The 23897-nt window shown below is 44.2% G+C and overlaps 1 protein-coding gene across 1 annotated transcript in view; it reads left to right on the plus strand.

Annotated features, from left to right (window-relative positions):
* The window catches only part of pde4a (phosphodiesterase 4A, cAMP-specific), a 172443-nt gene that overhangs the window by 123792 nt on the left and 24754 nt on the right, over positions 1-23897 (plus strand). Inside the window, exon 14 of the mRNA XM_060943177.1 lies at positions 13231-13413. Within this exon, the coding sequence (XP_060799160.1) occupies positions 13231-13413 (183 nt within the window). The remainder of the gene's footprint in view (positions 1-13230; positions 13414-23897) is intronic.

A 23897-nucleotide genomic window follows, 5' to 3' on the forward strand; every position in this document is an offset into this window, starting at 1 on the left:
CGCAGGCAAGCTGGAGCCTATCCCAGCTGACTATGGGCGAAAGGCGGGGTACACCCTGGACAAGTCGCCAGGTCATCACAGGGCTCTGATCAAACTTGCCCCAAGAAAAGTATCTCCTGACTTTTTGTTCCCTTTCATTACTTCCTCTTATTTTCTCAACTTTACTCCCATTCCTTACATATCTTTATCTCGCTCCCCGTCACTGTTATTGTTTTTTTCTTTTCCAGTCCAGTCTTTGATCTTTTTTTTTTTAATGGCTTTTACAACTATAATTATTTTTAGGGAGATTACTTCAGTTTTTCTCTTTATACAGTGTATCTTTGTCTTTTGTATAGTTCTATCTATCTATCTATCTATCTATCTATCTATCTATCTATCTATCTATCTATCTATCTATCTATCTATCTATCTATCTATCTATTACACCAACACAAAGGCTGTATAATACTTCCTTTCTATTTAGGACAGTTGTTGAAACAGGATTATTTTCTCATGTTATTTGCCATTTTCACTTCATTCTCACAGTCATGTCTTAACTGTATTTATTGGTCACATAATTCACTGTAACAATATTCATTCAGCTTGCGATCAATATGACCAACAAATACTGTTAAGGCATGACTGTGAGAATGAAGTGAAAATGGCAAATAACATGAGAAAATAATCCTGTTTCAACAACTGTCCTAAATAGAAAGGAAGTATTGTACAGCCTTTGTGTTGGTAAAACAAACAAACAAACAAACAAACAAACAAACAAACAAACAAAGAAAAAGAAATATATGAAAGGGAAAGATGCACTGTACAAGAGAAAAACTGAAATAATCTCTGTTGAAATGAGTGTAGTAGTAAAAGAGCCATTCAAAAAAAAAAAAGATCGGAGACCGAACTGGAAAAGGAAAAAAAAAAACAATAACAGTGAAGGGGAGCACTATAAAGATACTGTAAGTAAGGAATGGGGGTAAAGTGGAGAAAATAAGAGGAGGTAATGGAAGGGAATAAAACGTCAGGAGATACTTTTCTTAGGGCAAATTTGATCAGATACGACGGTTTAACACATAAAGGCCAATTTATGCTGACAACCCAGTCCTCGCAGATAGCGTCGCAGACAGTGTCTGCGTAGCCCCCCCCACCTTCGCAGACGCTCTGCGCGCACCTCACAAAAATTGTGACCACCGCAGAAGCCTCGCAGACAGCGCCGCAGACAAGAGGGCTCTGATTGGTCCACTCTACATCCGCTGTACACGCACTTCCGCTTCCCTACTTTCCCGGTTTGTTTTGTTTTCACGACCGGCATTTTTAAAAACACGAGCGAAGATGGAGCAGCACGAAGAGCAGTTGATTGAGGAAGTACGTACATCTATACGACTCCAGTTCTAGTCATTATAAAAAAAAAAAGTTCGTCATTATAAGTAACCGGAGGATAAACACTCCACTAACCACACCCACCAACTACTCCTAGCAACTTCGCGCCCCCTTGCGTTGTGCCGGTGAATGACATCGCGCACGCCTATTACTCCCGCTCAACAATAAATTACAACTGTCTGTGAAAAGCTATCTGCAAAAGCCTTGTCGCAAGAGCATGCAGAGGCCTTAAGCCAAAAACACGCGATGCGAGTAGTAAGATGGTGGCCAGATGGCTACACTCGTCTCTACAGCGGGGAATAGACCCTTCCCACTGACGTCACCGAAAACCGGAAGTAAACAAACCCTGCGCCATATTGGAAGACCAACAAACTCGTGATTAGGGGGAAATAACGGCAGCACGCGGAATTTAAACCCACGAGGCACTTGATTCATCATAAACCTACAATGGTAAACTTTTGTGCTGTGTTAGGGTGTTCCAACAAAGCTGATGGGAAAGGTGAAAAGAAGTCTTTCTACAGAATACCAGCTGTGATTGAGACACAAGCAAACCAAGGAGCTTTCTGCCAGGAGACAGAGAATAAGTGCATTACTGAGTGTCTGTGAGCAAAGGAGAGCCTGAACGTTGTAACCTCCCTATTGGCTGTTTATTGGCTGTTTGTAAAAATGTATCAATTGTTGCCCTTCATCGCAAACTCAAGAGACGAGACCTGACGAGTTAGTTCGTTGGTAGCAGAACAAAATGTCTAGACACAAATCGGGTTTTCAGAAAAGGAAAGAAAATAAACGCAGGGTCGAAAATGCAAAAAAGGAGGCAGAAAAAGCAAAACGAGTTAAGGTAGGACAAATGGTTACTTTTCTGAGGCAGCCCGCCGTGGCTGCCTGCAGGCTTATTTATTATAGCCCATTTAGTTAAAATAGTTGATCTAAAATGTTTATAGTTATAGTTATGTGATGGTTGTCCTCAGTGTTCGAACTATGCCGATATTTTCGGGGAGTCCCTTTTTTTCCCTGGGGGGTGCTTGCGCTTGTCTCGGAGCGCGGATCTCCAAACACAAGAAACCTATCTTACACACATATCACGCGGACTCCACACCTCCACACACGCATCGCGTCTGAAGTCATAACTCATCAGGGGAAATCGTGTCCGCATTGGCATGTTCAAAAAACAACCTCGTGTCAACAATGATACCACACGCAAGAACAAAAAAAACAGTCAGGCTACTCAACAACCAACCTGGCAGCAGCAGTCGTTGTCATATCGGTTTATTTTATCTTTGATGTAAACACAACACTTCGGATATGCAAATGCTTCCCGTTACACACGATTGCTATGTCAATAAACATCATTTTGCCAATATTTTAGAGACCCCCCAACATTTCCCAAATCATGTTTTCAAGGGATCTCATGTCTGTTTCAGGGGATCTCGGATCCCCCGAGTACCCCCGTAGTTCGAACACTGGTTGTCCTGATTTAGACTGGTGTGTTTTTTTTTTATTTGGGGGGGGGGGGGGGGGGGGGGTTGCACGATGTTGCACCCGGGTCCAGATTAGGGCAGAACCGGCCCTGGCTACATTTCAGGTGTAGTTTGTTTTATGTATGTATGTACTTGCATAGATGTGTACTTGGTCTTCCAATATGGCGACTACCGAAATCTCGCGGCGCGGTGACGTCATGCGGGACCCCTGTTAGGCGCCATATTGGAAGACCAAGTACATGCACTCACAATATAAAACAAAGTACGAGCGAGAGTAAAGTGACACGATGGATGATAATTCGGGTTATGTGAGTACATTACCAGCTGCAGAAAGGGCACGGTATGTGGAGAAACTGGCTGTGATTGATGGGTTTGACCCATATGATAAGACTCAGAAAAAATTATGTGAATCCAAGCACACAGTTTAACGCAAAAGTTCGTTTATATCCCGACCTTGTCAGCTGTCAGATTTATGTTCATGGACCCGGTAAGCTGGTAAATAATATTTATTTTTTTTCTTTACCAAATTCTAACAGAAAACGAGAGCGCCCGAAAGGGAAAACCGAGCCGAGCCGCCTCACGGCTGTAATGCAAATTGCTTTCCTCCTCGGTATACAAGTGCGCTTCCATGGCAGGGAAAAAGAAACTACATTCTGCCGCCTATGTAGTCCCCTATTTAAACAAATAGGAGTCATTCAGGATTCAGCCATGTTTTTGCTCCGTGCTTTTGCTCGACCAAAGTTATACAGTATTATGAGCTTTAAATTGCATAAATAAAACCATTTGGTGAACCTTTGAAGAAGAGATTGTACTGGTTTAAAGTTTTTACCGAACGTTTTCATGTCGACTCCAATTAATACACTAGTAGAATCGATGACTAGTTTAGTAGGCCAAAACTTTTTTCAATTTTTGACTGTACCAGCCTGAAAAAATTTGCGACAGTCAAATGGAAAAAAAGCAAGCTGGTCATGTTTTACTGGACTAATCTATGACTGATGAGTATAGTAAGTGATACTAGTACTGATACAATAAAACAGATGACTGTAATCTGGTAGGTAGCACGATTTATATTATTTCTCCGTGTCAGATACATAAGGAGGACCGGACACCAATTCTGCCATCTGTTTGCTACCCAGACATTGTAAACTATTTGTTGTTTACACCCAGTGCCTACACTGCTGATGACTTGAAGGCCTACAAAGGGCTACAGGCTTACAATTATGTTGTTAGTGGCTTGGTTCGTGATATTACAGCTGTTGTTAAGAATAACCTACACATAGTTATGGCCAAGGTAATCTTGATATTTATCTTTTAATAATATAGCTTTTCAGTTGAAAAATTAATACTTTTTGTTACTATTAAGGTATCCATAATTTAGGTTAATTTATCCAAATTATACATATGTATTTATGATATATGCCTACACAACAACTATGTTTTATTTATATAAAAGGAGGGAGAGCAAGCCCCAAACCATCCTAAATTATTATTATTATTATTATTATTATTATTATTAAATTGTAGAAGTCTGGGAGGCTTGCTCCTCATCCAGTTATCAACTTGAGGCCAATTTAGCATGTTTTAAATCTGAATTTCTTGCGTTTGCTTACCTCAAAGTGTCCGCAGATCATGCACAGGTTTATCCATTATATCCACAGTTTTTTGCCAAGTCTCACACAGGTTTCTTTCAAGTCTACTGTTGGGCCAATAAATCATAAATAAAACAGCTCAGATTTGTTTAAGTCGTTTGCCACTCCACTTTATTCTCGTGGGTTCACATACCCCTGCCGTTATCACGAGTTTGTTGGTCTTCCAAAATGGCACAGGGTCTGTTTACTTCCGGTTTCAGGTGACGTCAGTGAAAGGGGTCTATAGGCTATGAGCTCTCCAGATTTTATATAGAGCTCAGTGCACCGAGCCCAGAGAAGTCAATGGCGCGTCTGGACAGAGTTAACATTAGGCTTCCTTTTTATACAGTAAAGTTTTAACTGGCATTTGTAGATGTAACTCTGTATTGTAGTTTGACAAAGGTTTTCCAAAGTAATCTCAAGCCCATGTGGTTATATCAGCTATAGATGAATGATGGTTGTTGATGCAATGCCGTCTGAGCGATTGGAGGTCACGGGTATTCAGCTTAGGCTTGTACCCTTGCCCTTTACACACCAAAATTCCTCCAAATTCCTTGAATCGGTTAATGATATTATGCACCATAAAGGGTCAAATATATCATAGAGAGTGACAAACTGGAGATCCTCAGCCCATCTTTGCTCCTCAAAGACTCGGCCTTTCCTGGATACAGATTTTGTACCAAATCATGATTACAGTCACCTGTTGACATCACTTGTTTCAAATCATATCATTATTTAATTATTTTACCTCATTACTAGCCCTAAATTGGCCCGTCCCAACTTTTTTTGGAATGTGTTACAGGTCTGAAACACAGGACTGGATGTATATTAACAAATGAAATGATGTTGACCAACAAAACATGAAATATCTTGGGTTCATTCTATCAGTAATGAAATACAAGTCAAAGTACATTTAGAAATCAGTACTTTCTTTTTTTATTTGCATTTTTCTTACCATCCCAAATTTTCTCATTTGGGGTTGTACATTATTTGAGTATTATTGAAATTGAATACGGGCGGTACGGTGGTGTAGTGGTTAGCACTGTCGCCTCACAGCAAGAAGGTCTGGGTTCGAGCCCCGTGGCCGGCGAGGGCCTTTCTGTGTGGAGTTTGCATGTTGTCCGCGTGGGTTTCCTCTGGGTGCTCTGGTTTCCCCCCCCCCACAGTCCAAAGACATGCAGGTTAGGTTAACTGGTGACTCTAAATTGACCGTGAATGGTTGTCTATGTGTTGGCCCTGTGATGACCTGGTGACTTGTCCAGGGTGTACCCCGCCTTTTGCCCGTAGTCAGCTGGGATAGGCTCCAGCTTGCCTGCGACCCTGTAGAAGGATAAAGCGGCTAGAGATAATGAGATGAGATGAAATTGAATACTTTGGTTTGTGTGTGAGGACTGCCCTCCTTCAAAATCAGACCACAGGCTAGCCAAGGCTTCAGATTTATTTCGAAACTCAGATGGTTAAAACAACTGTGTTCTTGCATCCATTAATGTGTTGATATGGAGTTTTATTATTATTATTTCTTTAATCAAGCGTGACTTTTGAATATGAGAGCAGTATTTATTCATTTCACATTCAGATTTTGCAATGGAGGGCAACACGGTGGTGTAGTGGCTAGCACTGTTACCTCACAGCTACTTAGTTCAAACCCAGTGGCCGACGGGGGCCTTTCTGTGTGGAGTTCGCATGTTCTCCTCGTGTCCACGTGGGTTTCCTCCGGGTGCTCCGGTTTCCCCCACAGTCCAAAGACATGCAGGTTAGGTTAATTGGTGGCTCTAAATTGACCGTAGGTGTGAATGTGAGTATGAATGGTTGTTTGTCTCTATGTGTCAACCCTGTGATGACCTGGTGACTTGTCCAGGGTGTACCCCACCTCTTGCCCATAGTCAGTTGGGATAGGCTCCAGCTTGCCTGCGACCCTGCACAGGATAAGCGGCTACAGATAATGGATGGATTTTGCAATGGGTCCCTCCGCATATACCTGCCCTCTCTTTCAAATAGCTGCTTCTTGCACTCACACTGCTTTTGTGTACTCTCAAATCAATGAAACCTATGAAATTGTCACTGCCTTCTCGGGTGCATTTGCTTTACTTCCGTGCAGTTACTGTTTAACCGGAAGCCAGTGTGCTATGGAACTACAATATGAAGCTAGTATATTAAAAAAATATTGATGCTGATATTAACTTCAAAAGTCTGACAAAAAAAAAAGTGAAGTACATATATCGGTAATAAGGTCCTTGATGGCGAGACTGGATGAACCCCGTTAAACAGTACCCACCTGTAAGTAAAGTGAATGCACCTAAGGAAGCAGTGACAACTTCATTGGTCAATGCCATACCTTGCATTCTGTTGGTTGGTGAATTTTGATAGGGTCGTATCACCAAAATAGGTCAACACCGTTGGTGTCTCAGGATCAACATGCTACTCAACAGAGAGGGACAGACAGAGGGAAGAGACGGGGGGGGGGGGGGGTGTTGCGCTCTGCCATTTTGTTTTTCTTTACTCATGGTCTATGAGCTGATATCCTCATAGTAGAGTAGCCAATCAGAGCATGCAATTGCTCATATTCAATGAATGTGGATAGAATATATATGCGATGACATCAGGATGTTATTCGGACTTGATAAGTGTGGCTGCATGGTGGCAAGGAGAGGGAAGGTGATCAGGACTAATGGGGTAGAGTTACCAGAGGGCAGTATAGCAGACATAAAATCAGCCACATTTGGTTGAGGTCAGCTACAACCAAATAGCTCCAGAGGGTAAGACAGGTTCTGAGAAGTCAGCTCAATGGTAGGAATAAGATCCAAGCCATCAACATGTATACCCTACCATTCATCAGATACTCAGCTGGAATAGTAAGCTGACCACAAGAGGAAATAGGTGCAGCTGATGTCAAGACATGAAAACTCCTTTGCAATGCATGGAAGGTTCCACCCGAAGTCCAGCACCCTGAGACTCTACAAGCCATGGGAACAGGGAGATCGAGGATTAGTGAGTGTCAGAACTGCGATCCAGGATGAAACAAGGAGTATCCATGAATACATCAGAAAGATGGCTCCCCGGGATGAACTAGTAAGACAGTGCCTCACACAGCAGAAGACAGATGGTGATGAGGATGAAGAGGAAAAATAAGGGAAGATCAAGCCCCTCCATGGGATGTATCATTGGCAGATAGAGCAAGTGGCTGGCATCAAGAAGTCCCACCAGTAACTGGAGAAGGCTGGCTTGAAGGACAGCACTGAGGCTCTGATCATGGCAGCACTAGGTCCGTGGAAGCAGATGTCTACCACAGCAGACAGGACCCAAGGTGCAGGCTGTGCAACAATGCCCCTGAGACAGTCCAACATATAGTAGCAGGGTGTAAGATGCAAGCTGGGACAGTGTACCCTGAGAGGCATAACCAAGTGGCTGACATAGTATACAAGAACATCTGTGTTGAGTATGGACGAGAAGTCCCCAAGTCCCAATGGGACATACCACCAAATGTGGTTGACAACACAAAGCGAAGATCCTATGGGACTTCAAGTACCAGACTGACAAGCAGCTGCTGGCTAGTCAACCAGACATAGTGGTGGTAGACAAGGAGCAGAAGAGTGTAGTTGTAATAGATGTTTCAATCCCAGCTGACAGTGCAGAAGGAATACAAGATGATCAAGAAGTACCAGGGACTGAAAGAACAACTAGAACAGATGTGAAAGGTAAAGTCCAAAGTGGTCTCAATGGTGATAGGAGCATTAGGGGCTATGACCCCCAAACTGGGAGAGAGAGAGTGGCTTCAGCAGATTTCAGGTACAACATCTGAGGTTTCTGTCCAAAAGAGTGCAGTCCTAGGAACAGCTAAGATACTGCACAGAACCCTCAAACTCCCAGGCCTCTGGGAGAGGACCTGAGCTTTACTAAGAACGTTAATAAAAATATAAGCTTGAAATATAGACTGAGAGTACATGTGAAAGATAATATTATTTTAAATAGTAAGCTCCATGGACAAAAAAATGATCACGTGTCATTTGTTTCTCCTCACTTTAATAACAGGGCCAAGTAGTGGAAGCTAGGCTAAGATGAGAGGTGGAGATATGTGAGCAGCAATATAGTTTCATGCCAGGAAAGAGTACTACAGATCCAATACTTACTTTGAGAATTTTGATGGAAAAGTATATAGAAGGCCAGAAAGAGCTGCATTGTGTGTTTATGGATTTAAAGAAGACATATGACAGGGTGCCAAGAGAGGAGTTGTGGTATGCATGAGGAAATCAGGAGTGGTGGAGAAGTATGTGAGACTGGTGCAGATGTATGAGGACAGTGTGACAGCAGTGAGATGTGCAGTGGGAATGATGGAGGTATTTAAGGTGGAGGTTGGATTGCACCAGGGCTCAGCCCTAAGCCCTTTCTTGTTTGCAGTGATAATGGACAGGTTGACAGACGACACCAAGCAAGAGGCCCCATGGACAATGATGTTTGCAGATGATATTGTGATCTGTAGTGAGAACAGGGAGCAAGTGGAGACATGGAGGTATGCACAAGAGAGAAGGGGAATGAAATTCAGTGGCAGCAAGACGGAGTACATGTGCAAGAATGAGGGTAAGGACAGTGGAATGGTACAGCTACAAGGAATAGAGGTGGTCAAAGCAGATCAGTTCAAATATCTGGGGTCAAGTGTACAAAGTAATGGAGAGTGTGGAAGAGAAGTAAAGAAGAGAGTGCAAGCAAGTTGGAATGGATGGAGGAGAGTGCCAGGAGTGATTTGTGACAGAAGGGTACCAGCAAGAGTGAAAGGGAAAGTGGACAAGACAGTAGTAAGACCAGCGATGTTGTATGGTTTGGAGACAGTTGCATTGACAAAAAGACAGGAGGCTGAACTGGAAGTAGCAGAGCTGAAGATGCTGAGATTTTCTTTGGGAGTGACAAAGTTGGAGAGGATTATAAGCAATAATTTTAGAGGGAAAGAACATGTAAGATAACTTGGAGACAAAGTAAGATAAGAGAGGCAAGATTGAGATAGTTTGGACATGTACAGAGGAGAGATCCAGGGTATATTGGGAAAAGAATGCTGGAGATGGAGCTGCCAGGTAGAAGGAAAAGAGGAAGACTAAAAATGAGATTTATGGTTGTGGTGAAGGAGGACATAAGGGCAGTTGGTGTTAGAGGAAAAAAAAAACAAGAAGACAGAGTCATCTATATGCCCTGCTCTATATACCAATTATATACCAAATTTCAAGATAATATTTGTCACATTTTTCAAGTTCTGCTGCAGGAAACCAACTCTACCTCTTTACACTGACCTCAGCAGCCCATGGCATAAACCCATTGGACCTTTGGTCCAGGTGAGCTAAAAATTAAAATTTCTCACATTTCTTAGTATCAAAAGGCACATATACATGACTTAATCAACACATATACCAACTTTCAAGACCATACCACTCATAGTTTTCAAGTTCTGCTCCGGAAACAAAACCTACTCCTAAGACTAACCTGAGAGACTAAGTCTGAAATTATTTCCATGGAAACATGAAAAATTAAAATTTCTCAAATTTCTTAGTATGAAAAGGCACATCTACATCACCTTGTTAACATGTATACCAAGTTTCAAATCTGTATCAGTTCTGTATCATCCATATAGTTTTGGATATATACTCCGGAAACGAACATTGCTCTTAGAAACTAAGTCAAAATCTATTTTTTATGTAAAAATTTGAAAAATACTTTTTTTCAAAAATCAAATATAGCAAAAGGCACCAGTTCACATGTTGCTTGATATGTATACAAAGTTTCATGAAGATATCTTCAGTAGTTTTAAAGAAATGACCCAGAAATGAAAACATGACTGGATGGACGGAAGGAAGGATGGAACCCATTTCTATATCATTTGGGCGGGGGATAATAACGGCGTACAAGAGGAGATAGAAGAACATCATCTGCTGTGGCGATCCCTAACGGGAACAGCCAAAAGAAGAAGAAGAAGAAGACTTTAATGGCAGGACCAGCTCTGTAAGTAATAATTCCACCAGTGTCTTGAGATCATTCTTATAAGTTTTATCCCACTCTTCCATTAACTGGGTGAGAACTTCAGGTACAGTTTGTGGGTATCTCTGTCAGTTTTTCACTCACTGCTCTAAATAATCCCACAAGCATTCTATTGCCGCTTTTCCACTACAAACGCGGCTGAGTCGGGCTGAGCCGTGCCGTGCTGAGTCGGGCTGAGCGGGGCTGTTGGAGTTGCATTTCGACTACAACCGCGCTGAACCGTGCTGGCTGGAAGTGGGTGGACACATTGGGTGGAGTTAGCGAAAGTGGGTGGACGTCAGGTGATGTCGTTAAGCAGCGCAAACAGTGACATCAGTGAGCTTTTAAGCGGTAGTCTCACAACCCGAATAATAAACAATAAACATGGAGGACATGGAGTCGTTAGTGTTGCTGGTCTTGGTGCTGTGGCTTGTTGTCACCGACAACGCGGACAGATACTGGCAAGAGCGTATAGATGAGGCGAGGCGCATAAGGCTTCAGAAATTCTCGTAATTCGTAATTCTTCTTCTTCCGGGTTTACGGTGTTTACAGATCCCAGCGTGCTCGCGGGGCGTGTGTGGGCATGTGAGGACACTCCTCCTCACCAATCAGTGCACAGGGGAGTGTCTGCTCACGCCCCCAGCCTCACTCGGCACGGTTTGGCTCGCTTTAGCCCCACTCCAAAACGGTGCGAGTTTTAGGGGCTAAGCAGGGCTGAAGCGAGCCGAGTCGTGCTGTTCTTTGGTAGTCGAAACGCCAGCCGTGTCGGGCTGAAGTGAGCTGAAGCGAGCTGAAGTGAGCTGAAAAAGGGTAGTGGAAAAGGGCCATATGGGACTAAGGTTCAGTAATAATGCTTCACCATGCTCGTATAACAGGTTAAAAACAGAGTTGGCTTTATGCATCACACAGTCATGCTGTCTTGTGAGAATATCACTGTTGTATTTTGCTTTGACATGAGGCATAAACCTCAGGCGACCTCAGAATCTGAATAATAATTCAGTTTTATGTTTACATTTTCCCAGATCTGCAACCCATTAACATGGTACACTTAAATGTTGCTGTTGGTGGATGTGACTTTTTTTTTTTAATCTGAGGAGCTTTAATTTTTTTTAATCTTCATTTTTCTAATGGGAATTATTTCAAGCGGAAATGTCAGTAGTTGTTAAAGGTCCCATGGCATGGTGGTTTGTTGATGCTTTAAACGGGCTCGTGGAGGTTTCCGGATGTTATATCTGCAGCCTTTCTCGAAATGAAGATATTCTCGGCACGTAGATATAGCCTCCTGGGAGAAAGCCCCATTTCAGCGCTTTTCCCAGTGCGTCGTTTTGCTAATGAGAAGCAGGAGGTGGGGAAGGGTGGGGGCGGGTCTTATCATTAATATTCATGACATGTAAACGTGTTACCTCTGATTGGCTAACAGCACTGTGACGCTACCTCCAGTGGGTCAGAACAAGTGGATGTGGGTGTCTTACTATGGCAAGAGAGAAGGAACAAACCGCGAAGGGAAAAATACCGCACGCTGACGTCATTAAGGTGCGACGCGAGGAAATAAAATAAATTCAAGAAATGTTTGGGTTTTTACTGAACAAACAAACAAATAAAATGAACGAGTGACTTAAAAAAAAGAATGTGGGTGCCTTTGTAAAAACTGTTTTGATTGGCTATTATAACAGAGCATGCTGCATGCTTTTTGGTTGTGTAGCGCAGAGTACCTGGCTAACTGCAGGAAGCGGTTAGCTGCACAGCTAATGTAGCCATTGCAAGGCTAACGTGGCACCGATTTTAAAACACGGCAAAACGACTTAACAGTTATACACTTACTTGTTTGGTGTTTGTGGCTGATGCGGCAGGGATGCTTGGTACGGACCCAGGCTTCAGTGACAGTTGATGTGCAAAACCTGCCCTGTACTGTCCCAAGTTGTGGAAACATTCATCAGGAAAATGCTTCCGACAAACATACACCGTCTTAGGTAGACTCGACGGCGTATTATTGGAGTAAATAAAATTAAGCCACTGCGTCTTCAGGGGCTCTCCCGTCGGCAGTAAAAACAGACTCCTTTCTGTGTTGTCACATCCATGTAGAGCGCAACTTCCATGTTTGGTGGCAACTTTTGAGCTGGGCGGGCAATCCATACAGTGGGTGGGAATCCAGGGGGGGGCGTGGGGATCATCTCCCTTGCTGACGTAGTAAAGGGAAGAGTTTATCAACGCGCCGTTTTGACGTGCCATTCTCAAATGTTGGGCATAGTTTGGTTTACACATGAAATTTCTAGCCACTGGGGGTGACTTAAGAAGGTCAGAGGAACTCATTTTAATGTAAAAAAACCTCAGAAAGTGAAAATTTCATGCCATGGGACCTTTAAGTAGTTGTCCTTGTTGTTAAATAGAAAATTTGAAGAATTGCATGCAATGTTTTATTTTATTTAAAAAAAAATCGTTCTGACCCATTCTCTTGAAAGGTGCCAATAACTTACATTAAATTACAGCAAATTATTTCTTTTCCAGAGTTTGTGAAACAAATGACTGACAAAAGCCTGCTGCCTTTACTTTAATCTGCTATGAAGTTATCAGAAGCTTTATCGGGTGTTGGTCTGTAGTATAGATCCAGGTGAATGTGGTGTCATCAGCACACCTTCTCCTGAATTATATGCAAAACAAAGGGAATGTTTTGAAAACCGATATTTGAGTATGGATGTACTTCTGGTTCCTTTCCTTGTAATAAAATTGAAAATAAGTGAATAATGTTTCTCTGTGCTTATGTGTAGGTTCTGAGAAACATGGTGCACTGTGCTGACCTTAGCAACCCCACTAAGCCTCTGGCAGTGTATCGGCAGTGGACGGAGCGCATCATGGAGGAGTTTTTCCGGCAGGGAGACAAGGAGCGTGAGCGTGGGATGGAGATCAGCCCCATGTGCGATAAACACACCGCATCTGTAGAAAAGAGCCAGGTACATATACAAGACACACAAACCGAATAGGAATATGTTATACAGATTAAACAGATCATGTGTTCTAAACAAATACAAATGCAGATATGAATAGAACATGCACTATACATTTTTTAGAAAGCCTGACAGAAAGCTTCACATTGAGACCAGGTGTGTGCGCTGGGTCCGGGTGTCCTGTGATGCAAGCACAAGCTTTTTAATTTCACATGGTGCTTCAAAGTATGGAGTTAATGGGAAGTTTTGCTAGGGTTCAGTGTTTTTGCAAGGGGAAACAAATTTACAGAGGTGCACATGTATTTCCGAGTTATTTATATATACAGCTGCCACTCCGTGAAGTCCAAACAGACCACACACTGCGCACAGGGCATCATATCTCTGATGGGGTTTCCAAAAATAATAATTTCATTCATTTTGTAAAATATTAACATGTACATTTATTGCGCATGTTTTTGTCACTCTTACATAAATGTTCTCCAAAAGAAAATCTTCCCAGAAAACCATACGAGCATTACAATAAAATTCAGTTTAAAGGACTCCATTTCGAGTAGCACGAGACAGCACTGCGTCCCAACTTCAGGTAGTGTGTCCAGTGAACTTTCTGAAATGTAACAAACCCAAAACCTAAAGTAAATCTGATAAAATGCTATTCACTGGTTATTGTTGTCAACTATGAGCAACAGTTACATGATTTGGGAATGACCTTATGCAGGGGCGTAGACATAAAGCTCTACTAGGGCACAGGCCCTCCAATACTCATATCATTTTTTTTTGAAAGCTTGCTGCATATGAAATGTGCTATTGTAGGCTACAGTGGTGCTTGAAAGTTTGTGAACCCTTTAGAATTTTCTATATTTCTGCATAAATATGATCTAAAACATCATTGGATTTTCACACAAGTCCTAAAGGTAGATAAAGAGAACCCAGTTAAACAAATGAGACAAAAATATTAGACTTGGTCATTTATTTATTGAGGAAAATGATCCAATATTACATATCTGTGAGTGGCTAAAGTATGTGAACCTCTAGGATTAGCAGTTAATTTGAAGGTGAAATTAGAGTCAGGTGTTTTCAATCAATGGGATGACAATCAGGTGTGAGTGGGCACCCTGTTTTATTTAAAGAACAAGGATCTATCAAAGTCTGATCTTCACAACACATGTTTGTGGAAGTGTATCATGGTACGAACAAAGGAGATTTCTGAGGACCTCAGAAAAAGTGTTGCTGATGCTCATCAGGCTGGAAAACATTACAAAACCATCTCTAAAGAGTTTGGACTCCACCAATCCACAGACAGACAGACTGTGTACAAATGGAGGAAACTCAAGACCATTGTTACCCTCCCCAGGAGTGGGCAACCAACAAAGATCACTCCAAGAGCAAGGCGTGTAATAGTCGGCGAGGTCACAAAGGACCCCAGGGTAACTTCTAAGCAACTGAAGGCCTCTCTCACATTGGCTAATGTTAATGTTCATGAGTCCACCATCAGGAAAACACTGAACAACAATGGTGTGCATGGCAGGGCTGCAAGGAGAAAGCCACTGCTCTCCAAAAAGAACATTGCTGCTTGTCTACAGTCTGCTAAAGATCATGTGGACAAGCCAGAAGGCTATTGGACAAATGTTTTGTGGATGGATGAGACCAAAATAGAACATTTGGTTTAAATGAGAAGCGTTATGTTTGGAGAAAGGAAAACACTGCATTCCAGCATAAGAACCTTATACCATCTGTGAAACATGGTGGTGGTAGTATCATGGTTTGGGCCTGTTTTGCTGCATCTGGGCCAGGATGGCTTGCCATCATTGATGGAACAATGAATTCTGAATTTTACCAGCAAATTCTAAAGGAAAATGTCAGGACATCTGTCCATGAACTGAATCTCAAGAGAAGGTGGGCCATGCAGAAGACAACAGCCCTAAGCACACAAGTCGTTCTACCAAAGAATGGTTAAAGAAGAATAAAGTTAATGTTTTGGAATGGCCAAGTCAAAGTTTTGACTTTAATCCAATCAAAATGTTATGGAAGGACCTGAAGCGAGTAGTTCATGTGAGGAAACCCACCAACATCCCAGAGTTGAAGCTGTTCTGTATGGAGGAATGGGCTAAAATTCCTCCAAGCCGGTGTACAGGACTGATCAACAGTTACCGCAAACATTTAGTTGCAGTTATCGCTGCACAAGGGGGTCACACCAGATACTGAAAGCAAAGGTTCACATACTTTTGCCACTCACAGATATGTAATATTGGATCATTTTCTTCAATAAATAAATGAGCAAGTATAATATTTCTGTCTCATTTGTTTAACTGGGTTCTCTTTCTCTACTTTTAGGACTTGTGTGAAATTCCGATGATGTTTTAGGTCATATTTATGCAGAAATATAGAAAATTCTAAAGGGTTCACAAACTTTCAAGCACCACTGTATGTGCTTAACCAGCTTCCATTGCTTTGCTCATTATTATTGTCACTTCTATACTCGTACTGACAAAAGAACTGGTAAAGGTAAAAAATGCAAAGATACATTCATGAATGTATGAAAATATTTATTTAAATAAACTGCTTCCCTGTCCCTGCCTCTGTTTTGGACGAAGAATTTCCTGGTGTCCATATGCAGAGGTAATTCAGTAATGTTTAGTCGTATAGAACATACAGCTTCACTTAAAAATATATACTTTTGCTGGGTGAACATGCGTGGTGTCACTTTACCTTCCTTCTCCAATTTTGCACGCTTGGCTGCATGCGCGTGCCCTACATCCATATGGACGTGTACAGACGCACAGAGTGTGTGCTTTATATTTAGGGACAGAAAGTTGCCTACGTTGATGCACCTTGAAGTAGAAAAACATCCACTCTGTTCCTGATATTATCGATCTAAATTAACCAGAGGCTATTTTCAGGGTATACTGTCTTTACTTTTAAGCTCATGGTCATTATAAGGGCCATCCATCTACAGCTATAATGATATGCTGTTGTTGTTTTCCAGGACAGTCTAGGTTATGATAATATTTGCATATTCACATCAGGCTTTTCTATCAAGGAAAAACATTTTACACTGATGAATTTTCCATGTTCTTGAATGTATGCCACTACATTGAATGTAAGCATGGAAACCGAAATATCTTTTCATACTTGTGTAGATTGTCTGGAATCTGGCAACATAAATATCATGATAGTGGGATAGCTTACTGTATGTCTTACTGTAGCAATAATTTGTAAAAAATATATCTTGTACTGACATAACTATGTAATGTAAGCTACATTAGAATATCAGTCCGAAGTCAGAGACAAATTGTTGCTGTAATTTGCTGTTGCTGTAATTTCAAAACCGGATTACTTGAGAAAGACAAAAGGCATAGATGAATAGTTTATACCATTCGAAATGGTAGGGACTGCTGTTTATTTTGATATATGGTTTGTCATGTAAACTCAGGAGTTAGTGAGGTATTGCGCCGACAAGAACGGGTGTGGAGATGGACGCAGAGCTGTATGCAGAATATGATTAAATTTGATGTGAATTCATTGATGTTAATTTTATCACAAACCGTTTATCGCAGTAATTAGTGGGTAGCACCGTTGGGAAGCTCAAGTCGTGTGGTTTCATGTGATATATGTGTGTTAACTGTGTGATGAGTATTCCACCAGCAATTTAATAGAGACGAATGGGTGCAATTTGGACACATCGGTTATATACGGTTATTCTGCAGTGCCAAAGACGTTACTGTTTCTGAAATGTGATCAGGAAATTTTACTGGGGCACAGCAGATATATACTGGGACACATGCCCCAGTAAAATAGGTCTGGTGACGTTGATAACCTTATGGTTCTGAAATAGTTAGTCATGTTACGTAAATGTCATATTCAACAGAAGACAGAAAGTTCCACAGAACATCTGGTTCAGGAGTTGAATGAAGTTCTGTTCTGCAAATTGGTATTAGTTGTTATAATTTGTGAATTGGGTGGCACGGTGGTGTAGTGGTTAGCACTTTTGCCTCACAGCAAGAAGGGTCGAGGTTCAAGCCCAGTGGCTGACGCGGCCTTTCTGTGTGGAGTTCGCATGTGCTCCGGTTTCCCCCACAGTCCAAAGACATACAGGTTAGGCTAATTGGTGGCTCTAAATTGACCGTAAGTGTGAGCGTGAATGGTAGTTTGTCTTGATGTGTCAGCCCTGCGATGATTTGGTGACTTGTCCAGGGTGTACCCTGCCTTTCGCCCATAGTCAGCTGGGATAGGCTCCAGCTTGCCTGCGACCCTGTACAGGATAAGTGGCAATGAATGGAATTTGTGAATTTAAAATGACTTTTTCAGATGCCCTGAGTTTTTGGTTTGTTTTCTCCGGTGTTTCCATGGCACATTTAAACAAATAACACAACAAAACACAAAATAACACCAAACCAAAACAATTCCACTGGAGACCACGCGCATGTCAAAATTTAATCACCATTTTAAGAAAAATTCCACTATTTTATTGTGTAACTGTGGGCCTGTGAAAAATAATCATGTGTACACATGCTGAGACTTGGTCACCTAGTCACCTATATGATGTCGTATTTCCTAAAAATACTGCTGAGGAGTCAGTCAAATCGCCTCATTCCAGTGGCGGCTCCTGAATTTTTTTTCAGGGGGAGCAATTTTCCCCCATTATGTCTACACGGACCATAAATGTCCACAGGACTGAAATAAGTTGACCTAGGTAGCAAGTCAACTGTTCTACAGAATGTTCTGTAAATAGATTTTGTACTTCAAACTCCATGACCAGCAAGAATTTTACAGACTGTGCAACTTAAGGACAAACAGGAAAGTGCACTTACTGTAACAAAACATTGTAAATAGTTGGCTAACATAACAATAGCAGTTGAATAAATAGATGAGTGGATCTTTAGATCTTGCAATTACTGGTATTTACCAAGGATATTACCAAAGTGCTAACTCTCAGAGCAAAGTGTGGCAAATATAAAAATGCACATTGAAAACATCAAAAGTGAACGGATTCTGTGACTGAGTGTGTGTGTGAGTCACGAAGTCAACCAAACCCAGAAAAACACCACGGTGACTGGAGCCCTCAGTTTCGTCTTTGCCTTGTAGAGCTAGCTCGAACACTCCACAAAATTTCACGCATTGGATGAGCCGGTTTAATATGTGCCTGTTCTTGCTCACCTCATCATTGTGGCGGCGAACTGCTAGCCTGTAGCCCTCATCCGGTTGTGTAGCGATGTTCACTCTCCCAAAAGCCGAAAATTTCAGGCAGCTGTCCATGTGAATCTTTGATGACTCATGTTTTTTTATTTTCTCCGACAAATGATGCATGTCCGAAACTCCAGTGACCGTCCAAGCAGTGTTGTCCGTGGAGCCACCTCCAGGGTGGAAAGTAAGGAGGGGGAGCAGAAAACCGCTGAGGCATCCTCGCAGCCAGCTCGCCAGGATTTGCGCTGGGACCATGTTGAAGTAAAACCTCGAGTATATAATTTCCCCCCCTTGTCGTAATTTCTTTTATATTTAGATTTGGTCGAGGGGGGTCCAGCTTATTTTGTTGCCAATTTAGCTCGATTTGATCGCTGATTAAATGGAACTTCTTTTAAGGACCGCACTGAATTGCTTTCCGCATCCATCTCACCTCAGAAACTGAGCGGATTGAATGCAACTTTGCCGCGCTTCGCAGTGACGTAAGCACGTTAGGGCAAGCCCCCCCGGAACCCATAGAGATTGCATTGAAGTGTCAGTCAGGAGAAAAAAATATATTAACATGGGACTCTATCAGTGAACTCTTGGGCGATTTTCAGCGTGACTGAAATCGCCCCAAAAGGGGCGGTACTCTAGAAGCAAGACCACCCTGATTGGACAATGATACCCAGAGACAGATTAAAACGGCCTCGAGCAGCGCTGGTGAAAGTTTGTTTGAAAAAAAGAAAAAAATTTTTTTTTTCGTTTTGGCAGTGGGTCGCCCAATCGCCCTTATGCACCACCCGCCCTTGCCTCATTCATAAAATTGGATGACATGGACTCGTGAGAAATTCCTGCATTCAACTAAAAGTACACCACGGTCATTTGGCCAAAACCAAGTGCAAAGCAAGGCAAGCTTCTCCCCAGGGCATGCAGTTCTCCCACTTAAAGTGTTAACATGATCACTAGCAAAAAGGCAGTTTTCAGTGATGCCCATCTCAGCTTGGTATCTTGCCTAAGCTTGTAAGGAGGAGCCTTAAGGGATTCCAGCACAAGAAGGAGATCCCACACCAAGCTCTTAGGGAATTTTGGTGGATACAAAAGCCTTGTCACTTTCAGAAAGGCTGTAATTAGTTTATGAATGTTCAGAGAAATGCCATCTACGGTGCATGTGGTGCACACTGACACTACCATGTATAGCTTTTGAGTAGATAGGAACTTACCGCTGCCCAGCAGTCCCTGGAGAAAAGTTTTGGAACTCAAGCAGTGAAAACTGTATCCAGAAAATGGGCACAACAATGTAGGAGAATGTCCACCTATGGGTGTATAAGGCCTGTGAACTACAGGCTCTCCTGTTCAAGAGTGTTTCCTGGACTTCTAGGTCACAGTCAACAAATTTCACAAGGACACTTTTTTTTTTTCTGCATGTGTGTAGAGATCAGAGCAGGTGAGTGGAGCACAGAAGTACGGCAGGCCTGAACTGAGTTAAAAAAAACTCTTTATTTATAGCTTTTCAGCTTTACATGCTCTCCCAGCCCCGCACGCATGCGCGCACACACACAAGTCTTCTGGTTGGGGAGAGAGCTCCCTTCCTCTGCTCTCTCTCTCCTTTTATAGGGCGCGGTCACTGGGGAAGACACACAAACACAGGTTAACATCAAGTGCCACTTACCTTCCCTGACTCCGCCCTCCGTTCACAGACCGATGCTTGACCACGCCCCCGCTGCCACATACCCCCACCACTCGACTCAGGCCAGGGAGCCGTCTGGCCTGCAGCCGACTCCCCCCCCCGACGGGAGAGGAAATCCGCCACAACCATCTGCGCCCCCGGCCTGTGGACCACCTTGAAATTAAACGGCTGGAGTGCCAGATACCAACGGGTGATCCGCGCGTTGGCATCCTTCATGCGGTGGAGCCACTGGAGGGGCGCGTGGTCCGAACAGAGGGTGAAAGGGTGTCCCAGTAGGTAGTAGCTGAGGGCGAGGACCGCCCACTTGATGGCCAGGCACTCCTTTTCTATGGTGCTGTAGTGGCCCTCACGCACCGACAGCTTCCTGCTGATGTACAGCACTGGACAATCCTCCCCCTCCACCTCCTGGGACAGAACAGCCCCCTGTCCAATGCGTCCGTCTGCAAAACAAAGGGGAGAGAAAAGTCAGGGGAGTGTAACAGTGGCCCCCCACACAGTGCAGCCTTTACCTCAGAGAAAGCCCACTGGCATTGCTCCGTCCACTGGACCGGATCTGGTGCCCCCTTTTTAGTGAGATCAGTCAGCGGGCTGGTGACGTCCGAATAATTAGGTATAAACCTATGATAGTAGCCAGCCAGCCCCAGGAACTGTCTCACCCCCTTTTTGGTCTTGGGCCTTGGGCAGGCCACAATCGCTGCTGTCTTATTAATTTGGGGACGCATCTGCCCATTGCCCAAGTGGAAGCCCAGATACCGTACTTCCACCCGCCCAATTGCACACTTCTTCGGGTTGGCTGTGAAACCCGCTCGCCTCAGCGACCTAAGGACGGCCCTTAGGTGTGGTAAATGCCGCGGCCAGTCATTACTATAGATTATGATATCGTCCAGGTATGCGGCCGCATAGGTGGAGTGGAGGCGGAGGACCCTATCCATAAGCCGCTGGAACGTAGCGGGCACCCCAAACAGCCCAAAAGGAAGTGTGACAAACTGGTGTAAGCCAAACGGTGTGGAAAAGGCCGTTTTCTCTCAAGATAATGGAGTCAAGGGGATCTGCCAATATCCCTTTGTCAAATCCAGTGTCGAATAAAAACAAGCTGTGCCTAGTCGATCAAGCAACTCGTCAATACGAGGCATTGGGTACACATCAAATTTAGACACCGCATTGACTTCTATAGTCCACACAGAACCAGACCGACCCATCGGCCTTTGGGACCAAGACCACCGGGCTGCTCCAGTCACTGTGGGACTCCTTGACGATGCCCATGTCAAGCATGGCCTCGAGTTCTTTCCGAACCACCTTTTTCTTGTGTTCGGGCAGCCTGTAAGGGCGGCTGCGCACTACCACCCCCGGGGGCGTCTCAATGTGGTGTTCTATGAGGCGGGTGCGGCCAGGCAGGGGTGAGAACACGTCCGAAAATTCGGTCTGCAACTGGGCAACCTCCGTGAGTTGGGTTGGGGAGAGGTGGTCTCCACAGGGGACCGGAGTGGTAAGCGATGTCAATGCTCCCTTTTGAACCTCCAACCCCAGCTCCGCCTTCTCCGGAACCAACGACACCAGCGCCACGGGGACCTCCTCGTTCCAAAGTTTTAGCAGATTGAGGTGGTAAATCTGTAGTGCCCCACCCCTGTCCATTTGCCTCACCTCATAGTCGACATCCCCGACTCGCCGTGTGACCTCAAAGGGTCCTTGCCACTTGGTGATCAATTTGGAGCTTGACATGGGCAACAGCACGAGTACTTTATCTCCCGGTGCGAACTCCCTAAGGCGTGTGCCCCTGTCATACAGGCAGATTTGCCATTCTTGGGCCTGCCGCAAATTCTCCTGGGTTAGGTGTGTGAGTGTGTGGAGTTTTGCACGCAGGTCGATTAACGTATTGAATTTCGTTTTTGCTCGTTGAAGGTCCCGCCTCCCAATTTTCCCGCAGTACATCTAGGATGCCATGCGGCTTACGCCCATATAATAATTAGAACGGGGAGAACCCCATGGAGGCTTGTGGGACCTCTCGCACTGCGAATAACAGGGGCTCGAGCCATTTATCCCAGTTGCGTGTGTCCTCGCGTGCAAATTTTTAAATTATGTTTTTGAGGGTGCGATTAAACCGTTCGACTAAGCCATCCGTTTGTGGGTGATAAATGCTGGTGCGGATAGGCTTAATTCCCAGTAACCCATATAGTTCGCGCAGTGTACGTGACATAAATGTAGTGCCTTGATCAGTCAGAATCTCTTTGGGGATTCCAACTCAGGAGATGACGTGGAAGAGTGCTTCCGCAATACTACGTGCTGAGATATTGCGAAGAGGCACTGCTTCTGGATATCGTGTTGCATAGTCCACCAGAACTAAAATAAAGCGATACCATCGTGTTGACCGATCTAATGGCCTGACGAGATCCATCCCAATTCTTTCGAATGGGGTCTTGATTAATGGCAGAGGGTGCAAAGGCGCTTTTGGAATGGCCGCTGGATTTACTAACTGGCATTCGCGGCACGCCGTACACCACCTACGGACATCACCGCGAATCCCTGGCCAGTAGAACCGGGCCATTATTCAGGCTAGTGTTTTATCCTGCCCCAAGTGTCCAGCCATGGGATTAAAGTGAGCTGCCTGGAATATAAATTCCCCTGCGGCTCTTTGGGATCAAAAGCTGTGTGATCGGCTCCTTAGTCGGAGTGTTCTGCGTCACTCGGTATAATCTATCCTTCATAATGGAAAAATAGGGGAAGGACGGAGTGGTGTTTGGCTGGAGCATTTGACCATCGATTACTCTCACTTGGTCAAATGCATGCTGCAGAGTCTCGTCTCACGACTGCTCTTATGGGAAATCCGTGAGGGATTCCCAGAGAGAGGGAGGAGGAACCTGCTGCTCCTCACTCTGATGCGGTGATGATGTAGACGGCTCTGTGACAGCTGCTCCCGCCAATGCCACACCAGGAACTCCCCCTGCTGAACTATGGCAGGCCCCACTCTTCACTAAATGAGTCATTAATTCCCGAAATCCTGGCCAATCAGTCCCCAAAATTATCGAGTGGGTAAGGTGAGGATTAACCACCGCCTTTACTCCTAAATTTCTCCCCTCGAAATAGAATGTGGACCGACACTAAAGGGTAGTTGTGAACATCCCCATGCACACACAACACCTTCACCAATTGTGCTCTCCCCAATGCCTCGTCTTGCACCAGGCTTTGGTGGATTGAGGTCTGATTACAGCCGGAGTCCACCAAAGCCTGATATGTATCCCCTTGGATACTCACCGGTATGCGATACGCTCCGGCCCGATTGAGGGCGGTCCCTGGTGCGTCGGGGATCCGGACCACCGCGCCCACCTCCATCGCCGAGCACTGATGCTGGAGGTGCCCCAGCTCCCTGCAACGCCAGCATACTGGCCCGGGCTCTCTCTCTGCACTGGTGTTCTGGAACTCACTCACTTGATGGGGGGGAGAGACAGACACGGAAGTGGGAAACGGTAGGGCACCACAGGTGCGGCGGGCCAGCTGGGGTGGAACTGGCCCCCGCCTCCGCGGTGGGGGAACGGGGCGAGGACAAGGAACAGAAGGGGAGGGGGAGAGAGAGAGAGAGAGAGAGAGAGGAGAGAAGAGAAGAGGAGACATGCTGTCCTGCCGTCAGAACAGCCGCCAAATGGTCCTC

This window comes from Neoarius graeffei, chromosome 16 (assembly GCF_027579695.1).
Source record: "Neoarius graeffei isolate fNeoGra1 chromosome 16, fNeoGra1.pri, whole genome shotgun sequence".
Lineage (NCBI taxonomy): Eukaryota > Metazoa > Chordata > Actinopteri > Siluriformes > Ariidae > Neoarius > Neoarius graeffei.